This window comes from Gekko japonicus, unplaced genomic scaffold (assembly GCF_001447785.1).
Source record: "Gekko japonicus isolate JY-2015 unplaced genomic scaffold, Gekko_japonicus_V1.1 scaffold81, whole genome shotgun sequence".
In the NCBI taxonomy this organism is placed as follows: domain Eukaryota; kingdom Metazoa; phylum Chordata; class Lepidosauria; order Squamata; family Gekkonidae; genus Gekko; species Gekko japonicus.
In genome coordinates, this window is record NW_015162476.1 from 1,775,009 (window position 1) to 1,795,371 (window position 20,363).

The 20,363-nt window shown below is 45.3% G+C and overlaps 1 protein-coding gene across 5 annotated transcripts in view; it reads left to right on the top strand.

Moving 5' to 3' along the window:
- The window catches only part of PPP3CA (protein phosphatase 3, catalytic subunit, alpha isozyme), a 249,497-nt gene that overhangs the window by 193,504 nt on the left and 35,630 nt on the right, over positions 1-20,363 (top strand). For all 5 annotated transcript variants that reach the window (XM_015405778.1, XM_015405782.1, XM_015405779.1 and 2 more), the window contains exons 7-8: positions 4,486-4,563; positions 12,250-12,344. In XM_015405778.1, coding sequence (XP_015261264.1) covers positions 4,486-4,563; positions 12,250-12,344 — 173 coding nt within the window. The remainder of the gene's footprint in view (positions 1-4,485; positions 4,564-12,249; positions 12,345-20,363) is intronic.

Sequence of the window (20,363 nt, forward strand, 5' to 3'; positions counted from 1 at the left end):
CTATTCTTCACCTTCACTGTATATTCATAAGGGATGTGATCTAGGTCAAACCTGAATGGCCTAGTGGTTTTCCCAACTTTCTTCAGCTTTTAAGCCTGAATTTTGCAATGAGTAGCTCATGATCTGAACCACAGTCAACTCCAGGTCTTGTTTTTACTGATTGTATAAGAGTTTCTCCATCTTTGACTGCAAATGATATAATCAGTTTGATTTTGGTGTCCATCAGTGATATCCATGTGTAGAGTCACCTCTTAGATTGTTAGAAGAGAGTGTTCGCTATAACCAGCATGTTCTCTTGACAAAACTCTGTTAGCCTTTGCCCCGCTTCATTTTGTTCTTGAAGGCCAAACTTGTCAGTTATTCCAATTACCTTTTGACTTCCTACTGTAGCATTCTAGTCCCCTATCATGATAAGGACATCTTTTTTTGGTGTTAGTTCTAGGAGGTGTTTAGGTCTTCGTAGAACTGGTCTACTTCAACCTGTTCTGCGTCAGTGGTTGGGGCATAAACTTGGATTACTGTGATGTTGAATGGTTTGCCTTGGATTCAGACTGAGATCATTCTGTCATTTTTGAGATTTTATCCCATTACTGCCTTTCTCACTCTCTAAGGCCACACCATTTTTTCTATGGGATTCTTGGCCACAGTAGTAGATATAATGGTCTTCTGGGTTAAATTTGCCCATTCCCATCCACTTCAGTTGACTGATTCCCAAGATGTCGATGTTCAGTCTTGCCATCTCATTTTTTTTTTTTTGCCATCTCATTTTTGACCACATCCAACTTACCTCGATTCATAAATCTTACATTCCAGGTTCCTGACTGCAAATGATATAATCAGTTTGATTTTGGTGTCCATCAGTGATATCCATGTGTAGAGTCACCTCTTAGATTGTTAGAAGAGAGTGTTCGCTATAACCAGCATGTTCTCTTGACAAAACTCTGTTAGCCTTTGCCCCGCTTCATTTTGTTCTTGAAGGCCAAACTTGTCAGTTATTCCAATTACCTTTTGACTTCCTACTGTAGCATTCTAGTCCCCTATCATGATAAGGACATCTTTTTTTGGTGTTAGTTCTAGGAGGTGTTTAGGTCTTCGTAGAACTGGTCTACTTCAACCTGTTCTGCGTCAGTGGTTGGGGCATAAACTTGGATTACTGTGATGTTGAATGGTTTGCCTTGGATTCAGACTGAGATCATTCTGTCATTTTTGAGATTTTATCCCATTACTGCCTTTCTCACTCTCTTGTTGACTATAAAGGCCACACCATTTTTTCTATGGGATTCTTGGCCACAGTAGTAGATATAATGGTCTTCTGGGTTAAATTTGCCCATTCCCATCCACTTCAGTTGACTGATTCCCAAGATGTCGATGTTCAGTCTTGCCATCTCATTTTTTTTTTTTTGCCATCTCATTTTTGACCACATCCAACTTACCTCGATTCATAAATCTTACATTCCAGGTTCCTGTGCAGTATTGTTCTTTGCAGCATCAGACTTTCCTTTCACCATCAGACACATCCACAGTTGAGTGTCCTTTTGGCTTTGGCCCAGCCACTTCACTCTTTCTGGGGTTACTTGTACTTGCCTTCTGCTCTTTCCCGGTAGGATATTGGACACCTTCTGACCTGAGGGGCTTATCTTCCAGTGTCATATCTTTTAGCCTTTTGTTACTGTTCATGGGGTTTTCTTAAGTCAGGTTTGCGACAGAAGGTGAAAGCTAGTAAGGTACCGACCTGCAGAAGTATGTTTTCTGTTTGGATTGAGGGTGAATGTATCATCTGGTTCTGAGAACATAAAGCTGATTTTTAAAAGAATTCAGAAATTCTTATGCTACTCAGTCCCATTTGGGTTAGAACACTGTTTCTATAGCAGTTTTGATTTCAATTATCATTAGGGGTGTGCAGCGGGGAAAATCAGTTTTTTTTTCAGATTCGGGTATAATAAAGCCAATTTTTTTTGGTATCCCAAATATACATGAATACCAATACTGGTATTGTACTGGTACCCAAAAATATTCAGTATTCCTAGGGGGCCATTGTAGTCAATGACAAAAATCTTCTAACAGGTATTCAGGGGGCTGGGGGGGGAGGTGGTTTGTGGTAGATGCACCACATTTGTACTGTAGCTGCTGAAGCCTCTCCCCAAAAGAACCCCCCAAGTTTTGAAAAGATTGGACCAGGGGATCCAATTCTAGGGACATCCAAAGAAGGTGCTCCCAATCCTCCATTGTTCCCTGTGGAAGGGGGGAAAGGCAGGCAGCAGTGTCTCCCCGAGAATCTCTGCACTAGAAAGTAAGTGAGGTGTGGTGGTGAGAGGGGGCATGTTTGCAAGGCCAGCAGCAGAACCAGTGCAATGTGCCCACCAGAACCAGTGCATTTCAATTATCATTAGGGGTGTGCAGCGGGGAAAATCAGTTTTTTTTTCAGATTCGGGTATAATAAAGCCAATTTTTTTCGGTATCCCAAATATACATGAATACCAATACTGGTATTGTACTGGTACCCAAAAATATTCAGTATTCCTAGGGGGCCATTGTAGTCAATGACAAAAATCTTTTAACAGGTATTCAGGGGGCTGGGGGGGAGGTGGTTTGTGGTAGATGCACCACATTTGTACTGTAGCTGCTGAAGCCTCTCCCCAAAAGAACCCCCCAAGTTTTGAAAAGATTGGACCAGGGGATCCAATTCTTGGGACATCCAAAGAAGGTGCTCCCAATCCTCCATTGTTCCCTGTGGAAGGGGGGAAAGGCAGGCAGCAGTGTCTCCCCGAGAATCTCTGCACTAGAAAGTAAGTGAGGTGTGGTGGTGAGAGGGGGCATGTTTGCAAGGCCAGCAGCAGAACCAGTGCAATGTGCCCACCAGAACCAGTGCCACTGTGGCAGTCAGTGCCCAAACTCAACAAGACTCAGATCAAATCAGAGAATCTCTGGGGGCATGTTTGTAAGGCCAGCAGCAGAACCAGCACCACTAGTAGCATCCTTTAAGAGGTGTTACTGGAATCTTGCAGGGATGTAATGGCCTTTCTCTCTCTACTGTACTGTTCTAATGCTTTGGTAATATCTAGGATACCTATTAGATTAATTAGTTATTTGGGGGTCATTTAGGTAGGTTTAGTTTTTTATCTATGACTGAAGGTGGTTACAATCTGACATACAGAGCATTTAACATGGTTACAAACATCAGTGTTAAAATAATCTAACTCAAAGGTACTAATCAAGTAAAAGCATTACGCTCTTTAGATACAGCTCTAGCCTATATTTTCTTAGCTGCTAAAAACAAAGAGTGAAACTCTGTAGGAAACAAATGGATCAAAGTGTAAGAGGAGAAAAAGCAACTTCTCTGAGTCAATGGTCATTTGGTGGTCATTACAAACAAGTTTGTGGTGTAACACAGTCTGGACATAGTTTTAATTAATCTTTCATTAATTTTATGATCATTTTTGATTACTCTGTGGATGTTTATATAAAGTGCAATATATTCTGAGAAATATTCGTTGCTCAGAATTAGTGGAAGTTTTAATTTTGTATTATCCAATGCTATCATTATTCAGTTGACCACTGATAAAGACTTTGTCATACTTCTTTTCCAGCTCAGGGCAGAAGGCCAATACCCCTGTTGATTCTTCCTCTAACTGTTCCTTGCCTAAGAAGAAGCTTAGAGAACAAGCCTCTTGAGCATCAATATTAAAACACCTTAAACTTCTTTTTCTGTTTTGGATGGCCTATCTAGGGGGGGAGGGGGCCTTCCTTTTTCCTACTTGGTTTATGTCTTTCAAGACTTGCTTAATGGATCTCCCAGTGGTGTGGAATGGATAGCTTGCACACTAGTGGTGGATATACCCAGCCATGTGAACTCCACATGTAGTCAGGAGGTTCCATGTGTAGATCTGCAATAGGCATGTATAAAATAACATGTAAACTAGCCTGACTGAAGCATATTTCTTTTGTTAGTGTTTGGATGCATTCAGAGATGTTGCATTGCATTTCGTAATATTTAGCACACTCCATGGTATTGTGAACTCTCACAATTTGTACATTTTGATTTAAAGCAGCAGTGGAAAATTGCATTATATAAATGTAGTGCTTCTTTCCACAGAGGACCAAACTTGACATTAGGGCGTCCACAGCCCTATTTCAGTGCTTGAGAGGGGGAGGGAGGCCAAGATTGCCTAGTCCTGCCAAGCTGTGGGCACAATCAAGGTGCCATTTTAAATGGCCAAGTCCAGCTCTAAAATGGTGTCATTGCTCACAGGTCGAACCCATGAATGCCATAATGTCTAGCTCAGCCCTAATCTCAATGTTTATTAAGTGCAATTTTCATGGGTTATGACCTGAGTGAGATTTCAAAAATGAGTCTACAGAAAATCACCTGACTTCATAGTCTGAACTACGTTATCATTCAGTCAGACATTTGTGAGTATCAGAGGCCAATGCATCACCTCTGGTCATTTCATTAATATGTGCTTCCCTTTTTTCCCTCCCTGACAGTTACCCTGCTGTATGCGACTTCTTACAGCAAAATAACTTATTATCTATACTCCGAGCTCATGAAGCCCAGGATGCTGGGTGAGTGTTTTCCTTGCTTTTTAAATAAATTATGTTGCTGCTTGTTGCCTTCTGTACATTTCCTCCATCTGTGAAGATGAAACATATTGTTTTTCATTATACTTCAAAATGAAAATGAGCCTTGTCCTAGTCTTCTGAAATTGCTGGTTGGATTTTTATATTATGTACCTGCCTTTGGTGGGGGAAATACTTCTTAGGGCATGTTGGCATGGAGTTTAGGCTCCAAACCATGTTTTTTGTTCCATGTGTTGGTCAAACAATGGTTTATATGCTTTGCTGTATCACCCATCTATGCCCCAAACTCTCCAAATGCTATTCCAAGCCACTCAGGCCTTACTTGACTACCAGCAGGCCTTTTACTAGCTGCTGGCCAAAACAGTGGGACAGAATAGCCAAACAATTGCCTGTTGAGATCTTCAGCCTGTTCCTGGCAGAGCTCTGCTCCAGGTGTATTATTTCTTTATCCAAAACAACATTTCACAGTGCTCTGTGTCAGTCTGTATCTCATAATACTTTGTAGCATTTGTTTGTTCAGTTAATAATTGTTAACTCTTGCTCTTGTCCCATTGTCTGTCTTTGTTTTTGTGGTGGTAACCTTCTTAGCAGTTGTGAAGTACAGGAAAGTAGGAATGTGGGTGTGAAGACAAGGCTGTGGACTGAGAAGCTGGGATGAAAGGACGCTTAGGGAAACCCTGGAGTGGTTTCAGTTTTCATCCACTCTAGAGCCCACCTCTGTAGCCAGGCATCTTCCATAGGTGGAGCAATGGCCCAAACCACACATTGCACAAACTCTAGTTTGCAAACTGGTTTTCAAACCATGACAGAGGGAGTACAGACGGAGGCAAGACAAGCCTGTGTGAAAGTATCAGCACTTATACACTGATGCATCCTGAAACAGACAATGGTGACATTCCTAAAATGAGACTTCGCCTAGAGATCTTCCCTAGAGATCTTAGCTATCTTTGTAGGGAACAAAATGTATTACACGTATATTTGGATACATCTTCCTTTTTTCCCTATTGTAGGGCTCAATCCTATCACTCAGTAATTTTAGTGGGCTTGTGCACAAATTGTAGAGTACTTATGAGTAGGTTTCATACTTGTATGCAGGATGAGTAGGTCTCCTTACTCATTAAGTTCCCTGTGGAGAGATGCAGTGATTGCTTTGAACAGGAATACCATTTCTAGGTCACTGAGAGGAAACACAACTCTATGGGGGGGGGGTTTCCCTCCAGCTAACTGCTACACTGCCAATTAATTTTTGTTTGTTTGTTTTTTACGTATAGACAGATGGGGAAAATATAAAGGGTTTACAATAAATGACACCATACATTAATTATTTAGATCTTCCACAGTCAGTAAATAATTTAAAACTGTAGCACCCTGTTTTCATTACATGGTGACTTATTGTGCCACACATTTATCATGTTTGTCAGAGTTCCAGCTTTGGAGTACTCTCACAGGATTGCTTCTTGTATGTCAATTTTCATTCGTGTAGACAACTTCCATGTAGCATTATGAGGGGAATTACATTTTAAGAAATCCGCTTTGTTAGATATAGCAATCTTCTTTCAAAAGAGGGAGTTCTATTTCTCTTTGTAGACAAATCAGTGCATGCTTTTGTAACTTCAGCCCTTGCAGTTGTTTGGTATTACACACCACAGGGTTGTACTCAAAAGGACAGGAAGATTTGGGAAGACATTGCCTGCCTCTGAGCAGCTACAGAGTGAAATTCTGACATTTTGCAGGGCCTCCCTTCCTCCCCCTTCTCCTTTTGAAGTTTTCTTTGATGAAAATAGAACTGATTACAGACTCCTACTTCCTAAAAAGAGGGAAATTTCAGGAGGAAACTGGATAAAGAGGAATTAAGAGAATCTCTCTTCGCAGCTCTGCTTCCATGAAAACAAATAAAAAGTGCATGCTGGGTGGAATAAATTTCCACCCTAGAATAAATTTAGTGCTTCCATGTGCCTGCATTGTCGGCACTAACTAGCCAGCACTGTGGCTAAAGCAGAGCTCTGCCTTCCCCTTCCACCCACCCACCCACTCCTGCTTCTGTTTCAGTCCTCCTCCTGCTTCAGGGTTCAATGTTGTTGGCCTCCTCTTCCCCCAGCAATGATGCCATCAGTGGGAAGAAGAAAAAACAGGCAAGGAATTGGGGGGGGGTCTTTTTGTCCATCCCATCATGCTTTTAACAAGTTCCCTGCCTCTCTGTGCCACTGCGAACAGCTGATAGAAGAGAGGGTGTGGAGCTGAGCATATACGACATTCTGATTCCATACAGCAGAGGGTCTTAGCTAGTGGGTTCCTCAGCTGAGGACCCACAGTTTGATTGTGATTCCTCTCCCCTGATAGAGTTTGGGGGTGTTAGGTGGATTCAGGGCTCTAAGTCTCTCAGCTGACATTGAGTAGAGGGATTTAGCTAGTGGATTCCTCGACTGAGAACCCACATTTTGATTGTGAACTCTTCTCCCCTGCTGAGGATTTGGGGGTGTTATGTGGACTCAGGGCTGTGAGCCACCCTGTCTATCTGCTCAAACTGAGCAGAGGGGCTTAGCTACTGGGTGCTTCACCTGAGGACCCACATTTTATACCCTCCCACCCCTCCTGATTATGAACCTTTCTGTGCCATAGAGGTGGAAGTGGATGCAAATGGAAGGTGTCCTCCACCACCCATACCACAGGTCCCCGTCCCTGGACACCAGATTCATCCTGCCAGCCCACTGGAGCCCACCCCTAGCAGGGCATCACCAAGGATCTCAGAGTCTCCTTTTCCTGATTTGTTCCTGGGGCTCCCCAGAGAGGTAAAAGAGTTGTTAGCACTGCCCAGAGACCAGTAGTTGCTAACCCTCTTTGGAGAGCAAGACTTTAGCCATGATTCAAAGGGGGGGAACCATCCTCCCCTTCTACACAACACCCTGTTGCTACTGCTGCCTTGAGTATACCCCCCCTGTGGCCCCTCCCAGCCCAATGCCAGAAAGCAGCTGCTCCTCCTACCACCTTCTCCAATCATAGGGCCCTCTTTCCAGCCTACACTTGGGAAACATTTCTGCACACTCTCCAGTGACCCATGTGGCTGAGTGCCACTTCTTCCATGCCCATATCCAGAGTAGTGCAAACCTCCAACACTTGTCCTCCTCTGTCCTCTGCAGGCACCTGCAAGAGGTGCACCCCATTATGTTGCTGCCAGAAGAAAGAGGGGTGGCCAGTGGGAGGAAGAAGAGGTCCACTCCCTCTCAGCAGGGAGACGTGGAGGGAAAGTAAGAGGCCCCTCCAAGAAAGGCTTCCTGCACTCGGGATGTGGTGGGTGGGACATCAAGGCAGGCCACCCTCCTAGAGGTCATTCCCCCAGGGATGCCAACAGTGCCATCCAGAAGGGTTATGAGGAAGGTCCAGGAAGCAGTAACTCACCTCATCGGCAAGATGATTGCTTTGGATGGCCAACCATTCTCCCTCATGGAGGATGTAGCTTTCATTGGCTGCTGTAACACCTGGCTCCCTGGTACTCCTTCCCTTCGTGAAGTCTTGCCTGCCATGCACCACTCCACAGTGGTGATGGTCAAGGCTGAGCTCTCCAGAGTGCAAGGCAGAACCATACACTTCCCAGCAGACCTCTGGAGCAGCCAGCAGCACGGTTACCACTTCCTCACTACCCACTGGTGGCCACCAGAGGACCTCTCTGTCCAGACTGTCAGGGTATGGCCCAGGCCCCAGGAGGGGACAGTTCTGCCAGAGGGGGTGGGTGGGTGGTGGCAACATTGTTCATGGCTGCATGGTCACAGATGCCGTTGCCAGCATTCTGGCAGCAGTGAAGGCTGTGCACCTCAAGGGCATCATCTGCCTGGCACACACGCTTCACCTAGTGGTGAAGGATGCTATGAGGCTGGGGAACTCTGTCAAGGCCACCTGGGACACTGCCATCCTTGAGATGTAGCCCTTGCTGGAGACCTGCCAGCACCCGGCTGCCCACTTCTCTTGAAGCATCAAGCCTGCCTGCCTGCCGCATGAGAAATAGGGAGATAAGCCTGAACACTGGCTCATCATGAAATTATCCACCCACTGGAACTCCACCTATATCATGAGTGTGCATTTAGTGGAGCAGAAGAGCATGGTGCAGGATGTCATCTCCTCCATGTCCATCCTGCATGGGGAAGAGGAGCTCAGCATCAGTTCCAATGACTGGTCGACCCAAATGCTGTAGCCCTCAAACCATTCCAGGACACCACCAACATGTTCTGCGCCCATACAGCCAGCCTGGGGAAAGTCATCCCCCTGATTGGGGGGCTGGACTGAGTGCTGGCCTCCACACTGGAGCCAGGCCCCAAGGGGGTGGCCTTGGCACAGAGGTTGCAAGTGAGCATCACCTCCAGGTTACATCCTCTTTGCAAGAAAGGGGAGTACAAGCTGGTCTGTATCTGTGACCCCAGATAAAAGGCAATGGAAGCATGAGCTCTGCAAAGAAGTGCAGAGGCTACAGGCCAGCAGACATGGCCAGTGGAAATAAGAGGTGGAAGAGGCTGGGATGGGGGGAGATGCAGCCCAACACCTCTGCCTGTACAAGCAAGCCCCCATTTGACTACCTCTTTCCATTGCATTTGTACAATTCACAACATGTGATCTCTTTTCTGTTCTGGTAATGGTGAATAACCAGAAATTTCACCTAGGGGTGGGCTGGGACGAGCCCATAAGGGGGCCTGGAAGTGTGAGCATGCCGTGCTGGATTCCAGTGCTTGCCAGGGGTGCCTGTCAAGCTATCCTGGGGTTACTTTGGGGGGCCTCTGTCAGAACTCTGGGGATGTCTGGGTTTTTTCCTCTGGGTTACTTTGGGGAGCCTCTGTCAGAACTCTCGGGATGTCTGGGTTTTTTCCTCTCGTTCTGAACCTGCCTTTGGAGACCTCAGGGGTGGCCTGACCAGCTCGACATGTGTTTCCATTCCTCTGCACGGCAGAGTTTACTGCGGTTGATGGGTGTGCTCTGGACCTGTGTGTTTCAGTCCTTGAGAGATCACGGCTGTGAGAGTTTTGGGCATGCTTCCCTTGCTTGTCTGATGGGCCTGGGGTATCCACCAAGCTGTCTTGGAGTTACTTTTGGGAGCCCCTGTCGGAAGTCTTGTCATGTGTGCCTTTCTGTTCCAAATCTGCCTGGCCCAGCTGGCTGGACAGGTGTTTCCTGTGCAGAGTAGAAGAATACACCACAGTGTTTCAGCCCTGGGAGGGGCTGTGAGAGTTGTGGGCACATTTTCCCTGTTTGTCTTGTAGGGCTGGGGTGCCCGGCAAGCTGTTGTGGGGTTACTATGGGGAGCCCCATCAGACGTCTTGTCATGTCTCTGTCATTCCAAATCTACCTGTGGAGACTTGGGGGGCTGCAAGCGTAGGGGGGGATGCTTGTCTTGCTTTCAGTGTCTGGGTGGTGGGGAGTCTGCCCAAGTGAAGTTTCCCTGTGAGTTTGGTGTCACTGGCTTGTTCCTGAGCTGTTCCATAGATTCCTGTAACTGCAGCTGTCTTTTCCAGAGATACCACTGGGGGGGGTCCTTAACAGGAATTTCAGAAATGTAATCCACCCACAACTTGGAGAGATCATAGTGGAGCGAGCAGCAGGGTGAGGTTCCCGTTTGGTGTGTGTAGCTTGTAGGGGGCCCATTCTAGACACTTTTAAACCTGTGCCTGACATTTCCCCCAAAAGCACTTTCCTGTCTTGACCTCAGTCGTGTTGGGTTTACAGTACCACAGTGTCACTGATTCTGCTGGGCACATTGCACTAGTTCTTCTGGGCTTGCAAGAGTGCCTCCCCTTCAGTTTCTATTGCAGAGATTGACTGGGACTTTGATTCTGTTCTGCTGGGCTTCTATTTGCCCTTGCTTTTTTTTGCTTCCCCTCCCATTGGAAACAATGGAGGATGGGGGCACCTCTTTGTGGGGATGTAACTCGGACACCATAAATCCAATCTGCACATAACTTGGAGGGCATGTACACATGAAGCTGCCTTATACTGAATCAGGCCCTTGGTCCATCAGAGTCAGTACTGTCTACTCAGGCCAGCAGTGGCTCTCCAGGGTCTCAGGCTAAGGTCTTCCGCATCACCTCCAAACTGATCCTTTTAACTGGAGATGTCAGGAATTGAACCTGGGACCTTCTGCATGCAAACTAGATGTTCTACCACTGAACCACCGGCCCCTGTCAGAGGTCCACTGCAAGTCTGGTGTCTCTAGTTTGCACAGGATCTATTCTATACATTCCTGAACCTCCTGAACCTGCAGCAGTCATTTCCCCAGAAAGCACTTTCAGAGGGGGGCTGTAACTCGGACCCCATAAATAATCCAACTGTCACCAAACTTGTAGGGCAGCCAGAGATTCCCTGCAAGTTTGGTATCTTTAGCGTGGGGGAGGGTGTTCTTCCAGGTCACGGACCTCACAAACTGAACCAATTTGTTTAGTGCCAAAACATTCGTGACAGTCTGTGGTTTGCCAACTGGGCATGCCATGAACCAAACCGCATTTTCCCAGTTTGTGTCTATCCATAGGTATAGTGCAGCAGGCTGTTGCTTTGTGTACTTTTTTAATGTTGCAAAGACTCACCGCTGATTAAACGGTTGTCTAAACTGTTGCCAGCATTTGTTCTAAATATGGCTACAAACTCTCCCCCCCCCCCCAATAAATTCAAAAGCTTATAAAATGCATCTGGTATCCTTACTGAGGTACTCAACAACTCATCAAGTTTTGTTGTTACTGGTGGTTTTCTGTAAGTGAATTACTATAGACGTGATAGGGTACTTTTTATCTTTACTGCCAATATTTTGAGGGACTTTGTATTAGAAAGGAAATTAAAATGATGTGCCTTATTATTATTATTTCATTATTTCTCTAGGGTTTTTCAGTGTGGTAGAGTTCCAGTATGTGTGTCCATCCCCCCCCCCATGTTTTTTTGTTTACTTCCAAAATTCTGGGGCTTTATATTTTTGCTGATGATTGACTAAATACCTATCAGCTGAGACTGTGAAACCTTATTCTCATCACAACCAAGTGTAAATGCATAGAGGTTTTTAGTAGGCATTTATCTGATTATTCTACAGACTGCTCTAGAACTGACTTCCTTTGCATTTCCACAAAAGGGTGAAAGAATCTGGATTATTTTGTATTTAGTACTGTGTTGCACAGTGCAAGCAACACGGTTATTCTTTTTAATGGATAATTTGGGGGGTACCTAAATTGTTCCCCTCCCCTTGGTGAAACAAAGGTTGCTTTTTAAATTTGGAAGGAAGTACAGTCTGTGGTGCCAAAATAGATACAAAAAACCCAGTGGCATCCAGGCCGCTTACACTGCCTTGCTGTCCGATATTCAACTGAAAACAATCAGTGATTTGTTTATCTGTCCAGCAACAGTAACCAACTTTGGGCCTGCTTTAAGTCTGTGGTGTATCTAACATGCATTCGACTCAAACATCTATGGCATAATAATTGTGAAACCTTACTAGCTGGTGAACTGTATCCTGTGACTATAAATGGGCATACAATTATGGATATACAAGCCTCTGTAAAATCCATGTAACATCACAACTGTGTACTGATTTCTTCCTTTATCTACAACTTAACCAAGTATCCTGTAGCATATCCATAACAAGGTCTAAATTAACACTACCATGTGAGAAATTAATGATACTAATAATATTACTTATGCAATTTGTTGTAGGTACCGTATGTACAGGAAAAGCCAGACAACAGGCTTCCCTTCGCTAATTACAATTTTTTCAGCACCAAACTATCTAGATGTATACAATAACAAAGGTAAGAGTGCTTCTCCCACTACAAACTAGTTCACTTTAATTCACTGTTCTCCTTTTGCATTGTTTGACCAAAGATAGCTTTTTAATCTCCTCTTAACCCATGGCTTTTATCACACAATTTGGATTTAGTAATTTATGCTGTGATTGGATTAACCACTTTTAGCTGACAGTGCTGAGTTAGCTGTTCTTGTGGCTGCATCTGATGTTTTTCTCGCAGAAGCATATGTGTGTTGTATGTATTCTTCACTGGTTATTGTTGAACTGATTTACCAAAGGGAGCTGGTAGTTTCTAAGCACATCTCAACATTTATGAGAATTTGAACTGATCACAGACTTGGTCAACACTGCATAAACTCACAGTTTCTGTGTAAGAGACTGTTTAGCTTCAGTTTGATGTCATTCATCTGATTCTTCATCTGAATGTGTGACTGTTGGATTTTCAGTACTTTCATGTGTTATCATAAATGTCTGAAATTTGGAGTATGCCAGATGAAATGTGTGAATGTCCCAAAATGATTCCATAGTATAAATTGTTCTTCATGAGATTATCAGAAATTGCTCATGTTTACGCATCAAGCAGAGGGCATACAAAGTTCACTTGGAATTTTCAATGTTTACATATAAATATCAACATTCACCACTTACTGATAATCATTGTATATTGTACATATGCTGTTCTTATAATCTTGAGAAGGCTGAGTAGCAGAGATTCAGAGCCAAATTCTCCATTAATTAGAGTAGTTTTTCAGCTGTGGTTCGTCTTCTCACACTATTAGCCAGTTTAATGGCTGTACAAATGTGGCAAATGGAATTAGAAGGATTAATAAGAAAGTATGCATTAAGCCTTCTGAGAGCTGCCACTTCTGGTATCTTAAATAGTTCAAATTGCAATTCAGCAACTCATTTAAACAAAGTTTGTGCATATTATGTTAGAGAATTATGTTAAGATTAGGAAGCAAGCATGGATTCAGAACTGTGCTTGGATTGGAGTTTAATCTCTGTTAGCCGTGGGTTCTTTGGAGAAATTGCATTTGAGCCTCTTTTTCCATCTACATAACAAGAATCTGTATGACCTACTAATGCAGACATATAAAACTTAGCCAGGTCCTGTGGCTCAAATGTGTTCCCAGTTTGCTTCTCAGCAATCTACAGGTTACATTAAATAAAGGTTCATAAACAAAGTCCACTGAAATTTTCTTGCAGCCAGATTATGATTGTACGTACATCATTTTTATTATGATTCTCAGCTGGATGTGTAAATGGATTCCACTGGAAAACTCTGCATTGGTTTGACATGGAAGCCCTATGTTATAACTGTGACTCTTTCACACATACAAGAGCTAGTGAATGTACTACAGTGGTTAGCACATCTGTCTAGGATCAGGGGAACCAAGAGCAAATCTCCACTCAGCCAAGAAGCTCATTAGATGATCAGTTAGGTCTTTCAGTCTAACCTCCCTCACAGAATGGTTGTAAGACAGATGAGGGAAGAACTATGCACACCACCCTGATCTCCTTGAAGAAAGTACAGAATAAAAATGCTAGAGATAGGTAGCTTGATATTTGATGTTGTGACAATGAATCTGCAACTGCAAACTAGCTTTCAGTCCATAAATGTTTGGAGTCAGCAACTTTGTTCTCAGTTGTTTAGAATGTAGGCACCCACAAAGGGAGATCACATTGCATAAACAATACAGTACTGCCATCTGCCAGTGGAGGTTGTTACATAGCCATTTGCAGGTTGTACAGTTCACACAGCTGATGTCATGATAAGAGTTCCAGAAGAAATATCTGACTTTTTCAGTGCCCATGTTCTAGTAACCGGCTTCTGAAGTACTACATTGGGGGGGGGGCAGGGGTATTCAAACAGCTAAATGAGGATGTGGCCGCATGGCATGTATGAGGGGACCTTCTGTGCAATCCTGGAAAGAGTTAACCTAAGTCTGTTGAAGTCAATGGACTGCTCATTACATTTTCCAACTCTGTTTAGGATTATTCTGTTAGTGCTAGGATTGTAGATAAGTAGAATTAATATAGACAGGACTGTGTAGTGACCTGTACAGTTTCTGTTGTAGCCGCAGGTTTTTCCCCACCGCTACAGTACTGGAAGCAATCAGATCATAATATTGCATTTTATATCAGTAACTATTAATCCTGTAGGCTAAGAGTTCCCACCTTGAAAGTTTTAATGGGCAGCCTAATTACTTTTTGTCCAATATTCAAAAATGGCAACTTTTAAATATTAACTTTAATGGCACAGTAACGCTACCAGAACACATTGGGCCAAACTTTATTCTTCCATCAATGGCTTCGAATTTTTATAATCTGTTCTTTTCATATTGATTATGAAACACATTGATTGTTATAAAGCATGTTTCCCGTTTGTTTTTTTTATAACAACCAGGGTACATGTTTTCCTAGCCTTTAAAATAAAGACAGCTTTTTAAAAATTGGTTGTTTCAAAGTTGCTTGTATTTGAGTGTCGTATCAGAGGTATAAATTATTAATGTACTGTAAGTTGGAGCAGCTTTTAGATGTCTCTGAATGAATTATTTATTTAATCACTTCATAGTTTTTAAATCCTAAAAACATTCATATTTTTGAGCCAACTGTTCTTTCAGAGGGATTTTTAAAGACTTTTTTTCCTAGGGCAGCTTTTAAAAAGGCTCCCATTAGTTTTCATAAATTATAAGTATTAGATTTTAATGTTTCAAGCCATGGTGAGATAACGCTCTCAACATTACCAGCTGGTGGGTGTAAGGGCCCCCATGTATAAGCATCTAATTAAAATACATTTTTACACATTTTGGAATCTGCTTTGGTAATGATTGGTTTTATTAACCGACATATATTGAATTGCATCTTTCTATGCCATTTTTATTTTGCCATTCCAAGACCTTAGGGTAGCTTATATGGTTATTCTCCAGCCACCCCTATACTTGTGAGGTAGTTTAGTCTGAAATACAGTGACTGGCCCAAGTTTATCCAGTATGTTTCGTGACTGAAGGGAGATGAACCTGGACCTCTCTAGTCATGGTCTCGCACACTCAGCAACAGCACCACTACAGCTCTCTTTGAGCTTTGAATATGAAAGGAAGAGTCATCCTAAGTGGTCATTAGAAAATACCAAGACTATTTACTGAAATTGCTGGCAACATTGTTGCTTGTTTAAAATTGTGAGCCCTTTTTGTTCTAGAAACCAACATTTCTGTGTCCTAAAATATGATTGTGTTAAAGGCAAGGCCTACTTTTAAAAAAACCCTATGATCTTCGACGTGGTCTCTGTGCTTCACACCCATGGGATTCAGTGTGCACGCGCTGGATCGATCGGTGCTGTAGCAAGCTCTTTTAATGGATTTTCGTGCCCAGTCCCTCAGACATGCGCAGGAACTCCATCGCGCATGCCCAGAGGGGTGGGCGCGGACATCCCGCCAGTTCCTTTCTTACCACCACGTTGGAAAGACCTTTTTCTTCGTCGATCTGATCGGTTCACGTGTTTTGACTTTTTGCCTCACGGCTCTTTGGATTTTTCCCTCAGTTTATTCTTTTTCTTCGTTCTTCTTTCAAAAAAACTTTTAAAAAACCTTTTATTTTCTTCGGAGGGGGGAGGTTGCCGCTTTACCTCAGTCGGGCCTTCAGGCTACCCCCCCCGACCGTCTACATCGACAGCTCTGGCATCGAGGCCCGCCTCGGATGTCGACCGTCCGATGCCGAAGCTCCCGGCATCGAAGGCACAATTGTCTGCTTCCACGCCACTCAAAAAGAAGGCTAAGGCAAGTAAAGATCACAAGTCCGTGAAGAAGAGCACCTCCAAGTCCCTTAAGGCGACAAAGAAGGGGAAGGAAGCGGTGCCTGCACTGGGTGATGCCCCTATAGTGCCTTCCGCTCCAATGGCAGTATCGATATCGGAGGCACAACTCCCTCCGCCACTACCGACCATCCAACTACTGGATTCCCCCATCCAACAAGTGGAGCGTCCGTACTCCAACATCGACACGGTGGAGCTCCTAAGTCACCAAATGGGTGCAGAGCTATCCCCCGCTCCTTCGACTGCGTCGGCATCGATGGTATCAGAGGCTCCCGATGTCGAAACCCATCGGTACCTACACACTTCTTGTAGCACGCAACGTCATCCTCCGTGTCTCAATGTTCAGTCTGTCGATATTGATGACCGAGACTACAGGGACGGTTCTCACAGACAGCCTATTGCTTTGTCTCCCAGACGTCAATGGTCCAGAAGTCGATCCTCCCGAGTCTTCATGCCCCCTCCACCACTGATATCGTGGGATTAACGGCAGTTGAGGTACCTGTATGGGACGTATCCACCATCCATGCCGTGGTTGACTCCGGCGAGCTATTCTGATTGGGATCGCTATTCGTCCCACTCTGTTCACAGATTGAGGTCACCCCACACCAGGACTCCTCTGACTCCATGGAGGAAGACTCGGATACGGAAGCATCTGAGGCTCATACCTCTCCTGACCATAAATCTCCCAACCAGGATGTTGCTGAGGACTTACCCATATCCCCATCCGACAACCTTACATCGTATACAGATTTAGTAAAAAAAAATGGCCCACTCTTTAGGCCTCTCTGTTGTCCAGCAACATCCACAGGCAACAGATGTGGTTTATGATATAGTTCAGCTTGATACCTCTTCCACCTTGGCATCGCCTATGTCTTCTGTCCTTCTGCAAGCGGCAAAGACACCATGGCTAAAACCTTCATCTGCCCCTGTGTCCACGAGACGACTGGACCACATGTACAGGGTCCAGGAGGCAGATACTGAATTCCTCTTCTCGCACCCTCAGCCTAACTCGATGGTGATAACATCTTCCTCCAAATCCAAGAGGACTCATTCCGCACCTTCTGTCAAGGAAGGTAAGAAATTAGATGCCACCTCCCAGATGACAAACTTCAGGCAGCCAGAGTCATACAAAAAGAAGGCATGGTGTTGGCAAAACAACAGCTCAACACTACTAAGCATGTCCTCAAGGCGTCTTCCAGAACTATGGCATCTGCAATAGCTCTCAGGAGACATTCCTGGCTCCACAACACTAATCTGTCAATAGATACCAGATCTTATGTGGAAGACCTTCCCTTCAATGGCCTGGGGCTTTTCAACGCCACTACGGATTCTACTCTACAGGAGTTAGATAAAAGCATAAAGGCGTCTCGAGCTCTAGGAGTCTCATCCTCTGCAAGACAACCATACCGTCCACGCACCTGGTCGAGGTCCTGGCAGAGGCGTACCACAACTCATCAGTCTCCAGTGACACGATGGAGACCAAGAACGTCTTCGGGAGGCCAAAAGCCCACCTTCCAGAAACCAAAATTTGGTTCCAAACAACAAGCTTTCCGCACCAAACAGTCCAAACCTTCCAAACAGGGTTTTTGACTTCCCTGTCACCCTGTCAGCTCAAACCCGTCTGTCACCCTTTCTTCAAAATTGCTGTCACATCACCTCGGACGAGTGTGTACTGTCCATATTGTCCCGAGGCTACAAAATTCAGTTCCACCAGAACCTCCATACCCCGTCGTTGTCTCCACGCCCCCTTCCCCACCTCTCCTCGAGGAGGTGTCCGTTCTTCTGCAAAAGGGAGCCATCGTACATGTACCACCACACCTCCAAGGGATGGGATTTTATTCCCAATGCTTCACAGTCCTGAAGAGAGACGGAGGCGTTCGACCCATATTAGATCTAAGGGAACTGAATCGTTTTGTGACCTACCACCGCTTCAGCATGGTGTCCCTACAACAGATAATGCCATTACTTCGCAGACACATCTGGATGGCCACCCTCGACCTCCAAGACGCATATTTCCACCTTACTATCCACCCCTTCTACCGCCAATACCTACGTTTTGCGATTGGTCAACAGCACTACCAGTATACGGCCCTTCCATTCGGCCTCTCCAGCGCCCCAAAGGTCTTCACAAAGACTATGATTGTGGTTGCAGCTTTCTTCCATCTCCGAGGTAATTTCATCTACCCATTTATAGACGATTGGCTTCTGGTAGCACCTTCCAAGACTGCCCTGGTCTCAAACGTCAGAGACTCTGGCGCTATTGGACAATCTGGGCCTACGAGTCAATCAACAAAAGTCTCAATTGTGTCTGGTTTAATGAATACAGTACATCGGTGCACTACTGGATTCGACAACATGCTTGGCTTACCTGCCCCACGACAGGGCAACGGATATCATTTCCTTAGCCACCGTCGTCCGTACCCAACCCTCCGTCACAGCCTCCCAAATTCAGAGGCTGCTCAGCCTGATGGCTGCAACTACATCAGTTCTCCTCTTTGCCAGACTCAAAATGCACCCTTTACAGCTCTGGTTTATCCGCAACTACCTGTCAAAAAACGCACACACTGTCATCCTGTCCCCTCTTCCCAGCATATGGGACTCATTACTTTGGTGGACTGTCCCTTCGAATATCCTCCAGGGAGCGCCCTTCCACCCTCCGACACCCGAAGTCACCATAACGATGGATGCTTCCCTGACAGGATGGGGTGCACACTCCATGGGACTTTCTGTTGGAGACAAATGGGACGCGCAGATGAGGAAGCGACACATAAACTTCCTAGAGCTCCTGGCTATACAACACGCAGTCACCAGCTTCCTACCTTTAATCAAGGGAAAATGGGTCACGGTCCTCACGGACAACACGGCGCTCTCTTATGTCAACAGAGAGGGAGGCACTGTTTCCCTACGCCTCTGCCACCTTGCCATCCAATTGTGGGAGCTTTGCATTGCCAACAATATTTTCCTCGTGGCCACTAACATTCCTGGACACATGAACGTTCAGGCAGACCACCTAAGTCGAGCAGGACTCAGCCTTCACAAGTGGGGGATGAACCCAACATACCTCCTCCCCCTCTTCCACATGTGGGAAGCTCCCCAAGCCGATGTCTTTGCCACCAGAAACAACAAAAAGTGTCCTCTGTTCTGCAGTCGAGGAGGCAGGGACCCACAATCTCTGGGAGATTTACCCTTGGTCCACGGGACTTCTTTACCTGTTCCCCCCCCCCTTACCTCTGCTTCTGAGGGTGGTCCTCAAAATGCTCAGAGACGGCGCAGACTGCATCTTACTAACCCCATGGTGGCCCAGACAACCTTGGTTTTCAACAGTCCTCGAGTTATCAGAAGGGATATACCATCAATTCCCTCCGGCTCAAGACCTATTCCTCCTCTCCGACTCCCCTCTCTTACATCACGACATACCACAATTGAAATTGACGGCATGGAGAATAACATCACCGGCTTCTCCACCCGCGTAACGAACGTCTTGTTGAATTCCAGGAAACCTACTACGCGGAGGTCGTATGCGATTATAAATGGCGAAGGTTCTGTTCTTCCCTAGGTGATGACACCCCTCGAGCCGCCTCAGCGGGGCTCAGATGAGTTTTCCAATTCCTCCTCTCCCTAGCTGACTCGGGACTTTCCCACTCTTTGTTGAGAGTTTATTTGGCCACTCTTTCGGCCTACCATGTTCCAGTTGACGGATGTACTTTGTTTTCACATCCAATTTCAAAACATTTTTAAAAGGTTTATTGCATCTCTACCCTTCTGTCAAGACTCCAGTCGCTCTCTGGGACCTTCCTCTAGTTCTCCGCCAGCTCACGAGGAAGCCCTTTGAGCCGCTCGCAACATGCGACCTCAAACTTCTAGCATGGAAAACGGCCTTTTTAACTGCTGTCACCTCGGCTAGACGAGTGGGAGAAATATTGGCTTTCTGGCACGATACACCTTACCTGTCATTTTTGCCAGACGGAGTCCGCCTCGTCCCAGACATCTCCTTCCTGCCGAAGGTGGTGTCAAAGTTCCACCTGCAGGCGGAGGTCTTCCTCCCTGACTTCTTCCCAAAACGGAGGACAGATTATTACACACCTTGGACGTGAAGCGGGCTCTCCTGTTCTATCTCAATAGAACACACCCAACTAGGCGGGACTCACAACTTTTAGTCTCATACGCTTCGGCACGTCTGGGCACTCGCATCACGGCCCAGCGCCTGTCAAA